The 4,606-nt window shown below is 40.6% G+C and overlaps 1 protein-coding gene across 1 annotated transcript; it reads left to right on the top strand.

Annotated features, from left to right (window-relative positions):
- Nucleotides 1-1,242: 1,242 nt before the first annotated feature.
- On the top strand, nt 1,243-3,427 carry LOC144953718 (interferon-induced very large GTPase 1-like). The gene has a single exon (XM_078884284.1). The coding sequence runs from the start codon at nt 1,480-1,482 to the stop codon at nt 3,256-3,258; it is 1,779 nt and encodes a 592-aa protein (XP_078740410.1). The 5' UTR covers nt 1,243-1,479; the 3' UTR covers nt 3,259-3,427.
- The last annotated feature ends 1,179 nt before the right edge of the window (nt 3,428-4,606 follow it).

Genomic DNA, 4,606 nt, shown 5'->3' with positions numbered 1-4,606 from the left:
AAAAATACTTCCTGCATTGGATAAAAACATATTTAGATAAGCTGTCTGCAGCGTGCTTACCACAACTTCAACAGGAGTATCACCAGGCTCGGAGAGAAATGGTAAAGTCCAAGAAAAAAAAAAGTGAAAGTAATTTACCGGTTATAAAACAAGCAGAGCTGCAAAAAATATCACGAAAACGTGATGCCTCTTCCTTTGGAATCGATCACATTTTCAGGGAAGTTGGCCAGATCTACGAAGCGTCACAGACGCTGGACAGCGCTAACAAACGCTCAGCTGCTTTCCCAGGCATCGCAGCAGATTTGATGCTCTCTGGATTCCCTCTTGAACTCATGGACGGTGACGCCTCACATGTCCCTCTCTCTTGGATCAGCTCAGTTTTGGACAAAGTGATTGAGAAAATTGGGAACAAAACTCTGTTTGTCCTCTCCATACTGGGCTTACAGGGCAGTGGCAAGTCCACGCTGCTGAATGCCATGTTCGGTCTCCAGTTCCCTGTGGCTCCAGGGAGATGCACCCGAGGCGTCTACATGCAGTTGGTGATGGTGGAGGAAGAGTTAACCACAGAGCTGGGATTTGACTTTGTGTTGATAGTCGACACAGAAGGGCTCCGAGCCCCAGAGCTATCAAATGCAACACCCATTCATGACAATGAGCTGGATACGTTTGTGATCGGCCTTGGCAACGCGACTGTGATCAACATTTTTGGAGAGAATCCATCAGAGATGCAAGACATTCTACAGATCGCTGTGCAGGCGTTTCTGCGAATGAAGCGGGTGAAGTTGTTTGTCCATCAAAACGTAGGCGATGGGACCGCTCAAGACAAGAACATGGAGGGCAGGAGACGCCTTAAGATGAAACTCGATGAGATGACGTGCTTGGCCGCGCAGCAGGAGCAGTGCGATGTTGATTCCTTTGACGAGGTGATCAGGTTTGACGTGGACTCCCATATCCATTACGTCGCTTATCTTTGGGAGGGAGACCCTCCAATGGCTCCGCTAAATCCAAGCTACTGCCAAAATGGCCAAGATCTTAAACGAATGTTACTCGACATTGCTAAACGAGAACGCAACGTGTTGAAGATATCCGAGTTCAAAGCACGCATTCAGGATCTATGGACGGCCTTGCTCACAGAAAACTTCGTGTTTAGCTTCAAGAACACCCTAGAGATCGCAGCTTATAGCAAACTGGAAAATATGTATGGGAAATGGACTTGGAGCCTGAGGAGTCATTTTATTCAAGAGGAGAATAAGCAGCAGACTATCATTAATAACAGTACAGACACAACGTATGATTTGACTCGGTCAAGCGTTGAGCAAACGGTTTTGCCAAAATACAACAAGATCAGCAAAGAAATTGAAACATTTCAACGGAGATGATGCTGAATTGTTGAGTCAATGGAAAGCTAACTTCGTAAGGAGATTTGAAATAATTAAGGATGAGCTTGTGACTGATACTTACAAAAAATGCACCGATCTGATGAAGCAAAAGAGTGCTCGGATCAAGCTAGATCAAAATAGGTCACGCTATGAGAATCAACTAATGAAGGAGAGCAACGATTTGGCTTCAAAACTTAAAACTACCGAACGGAACGATATCCGATTGGAGAAAGAGTTCGATCAGATGTGGGAAGAATGGACAGATGAAGTGAAAAAAAGCATTACCCCACCTAGAAAAGTGGATTTTAGACAACATGCACGAGAAGCACTGAAAGAACATTTTGAAGGTGAAAAATATTTATTAACTAAATTGACGAACATGCATGCAAATGAATTGTTCATGTTTCATCCTCAAGAACATGTTGTGAATAAACGAGGTGTTGTGAATGCATTAAAGAATTTATGGTACACTAATCGACAAGATATTGAAATTGACAAAATAAAAGAGAATGCAGAAAAGGCAGCCGTGATTTTTTTTAAAGATCTAGAGCAACGGAAGCTCGGTTACAATGAAACCAATATACATGAAGTAATACAATCTGTGCTGACAGTTGTAGATGCTGGTATAAATGATACCGCTTCTAAACGCAATGTAACTGTGAAGCTCACAAATAGGTATAAGCTAGATTTAGTAATACACATTTTGGCCAATGCTGAAGAGAGGTTTCGAAAAATACAGAATGATTTCCAGAGGGCAAACGATCCTCTAATATACCTCAACAGCAAGAACGAAGATTACTTTAACAGCTTTAAGATTCGATGCAAAGGAGCAACAGACACCACCATCTTTGCTGAGACTTTGTGCAGAAAACTCAAAACATTCGTGCACCAGGCTGTCTGTGACAAAGCCAGCCTTGACATTGCAAGCAAAATGACATCAAATTGGCCGGCATTCAATGGCAATCGATCAAATTTAGAAAACTACATCATGATACATTTAGCAGGAAGAGAAGATTTTAAAGAATTCAATGAATATATTCAGAGACCAAAACAATATTTTCAAAGCTACATTAAAGAACGTGTTGAAGAATATTGCTCAGCAAACGAAAATAAAACAATTCGTGAAATATTACGATCATGTCTTGAGCTTTACAAAAACGATGTTTTTAAAGCGATTACTGATGCAACAACAGCTGTCCAGAAAACCAAAGGCGATGCATCATCGTGGCTGGATGAGTTTAGTAAACAGCTTGGTGACAAAATATGTGGCCCAAGGCACAGTCTGGTTAGAGCTGACTACAAAGATGTAAATGACATCGGCTACTTTAGAGAAGAACTAACCACAGCAATGACAACCATGGTGGCACAGTTGAACAAACAATATTCTAAAGCATCCTTAAATGATTTAGAAGACGTAAGGAACACACCGCATGACATGCTCTGTGACCAGATGGGTGGGTGCTGGGTGCAGTGCCCATTCTGTAAAGCCATCTGCACAAACACGATGCCCAATCATGACGAGGACCACAGCGTTCAGATTCATCGGCCACAGGCAGTTACAGGGTGGCATCAACGTGGAACAGATAATTTAGCGATTGATATTTGTACGAGTTCAGTTGCTAGTGATGGCCGGTTTGGGCTTTCAAAAAACGGTAAAACAATACCATATAAGGATTATCGTACAGCAGTACCAAAATATGCAAGTTGGAGTATCACGCCAGACTTAACCGTACAGCCATATTGGAAATGGTTTATCTGCAGATTTAAGTCCGACCTGGAGAAGCTTTACAAAATGAAGTTTATAGGCGATGGTACCATTCCAGAGGGCTGGACAACAATTACAAAGGAAGAGGCAATTGCAGACTTGCAGAAAAAGTAATTTTGAACACTATTGATACGTTAACAAATGGGAACAATTGCTCAATTTGAACTCAGTTTGTCTTTTACCTTTGTGTTTTATAAATACTTTTTTCTACAGTAGCCCACTGAATCTCTATAATTAGACAACGGTACCTTAAGTGTATATTCACAATTGATGGAAATGGTATATCTGTTGTGTTTTCTCTCATCGTAAATATCATAATAAACAATGGCGTAAGACTGAATTGCAGTTACTTGATCATTGTGTGGCACTATTTGGCCAATACATTGTCATAGATAATGTCAGTTAGTCGATAGAGATAATGTTGATGAATGTTGAGATTAGTCAACATAGGGATGGGACTTTAGATCTCGGATTGCTTCGTGAGGAAACCACTTCCACGTTGCCAAATTGGAACAAAGCGCTCAGAAATGTCACTGAGTAGCTCAGACTTCTCGTGTTTCAGCATCCCAGGCATGAGCAAATTGCAAAAATTACTTCGTTATCTGAATGTTACGTGAACATACTTGCTCTCTGATGACCACACTACAGCCACAAACCTCAAACATCGTGATTGATCATTTAAGCGCTATCCAGGCTTAACCTGCTCATTTTCTGAGATATGATCAAAATATATGAACGTAGTCCTACAAGATGCGAAGTGAAAACATTGTAATTATAACTTTACTGCAGGGCATTGCATAGCTTAGCAATTATGAAAACGTGCCATTGTAACATTTGTAATGTGTAGCCAGTTTATGTCAAAATCTGAAGGTTCCCATTCCTGATTGTCCCGTTCATAATGACACAAACAAGACGAGTAAATACTCACACCTTCCTTTCACCCCATGATGCACGTGTAGTATTGTGTTGTACTACGTCTTGAGATGCGGTTGCATTTAGGCTCTGTACAAATATAAACTCCATTGTCATACACTTATTACATATTTCAAAAGGAGTAATTGTGGTGTCTTTTTTCCAGATTGCATAAAATTTTCACCACTTTGCCACATTCAGTTACAAGCTTCTGCCATTGGAATAGAGGTTACACTGCTGGCTTAAGGTTGCAAAATTGATACGAGATGCTGATTGGATATTATTATCATCGTCATCTCGTTTGAGAGAAAAAAACTTTGCCACTTTTATTGAAAACAATCTAAATAAGTTTCCATGAACATGGCCCTGTCACCATGCAAGATTGTGATTGTGATCGACAAATCTCAAGCAGTGTTTCGAATCGCATCGTGACAACTGACATCACTTGTAATGAGGTTAGTCCCGTGATGATTACTAACATTATGTAAGCGTGGTGAATTGTAATTGTGTATAATCACGTGACTATCTATGCTAGTTTTCTTAAATTGCA

Source organism: Lampetra fluviatilis, chromosome 81 (genome assembly GCF_964198595.1).
Source record: "Lampetra fluviatilis chromosome 81, kcLamFluv1.1, whole genome shotgun sequence".
Taxonomy (NCBI): domain Eukaryota; kingdom Metazoa; phylum Chordata; class Hyperoartia; order Petromyzontiformes; family Petromyzontidae; genus Lampetra; species Lampetra fluviatilis.
The sequence above is the reverse complement of the archived record's forward strand: the minus strand, read 5'-3'. Positions and strand labels throughout refer to the sequence as shown.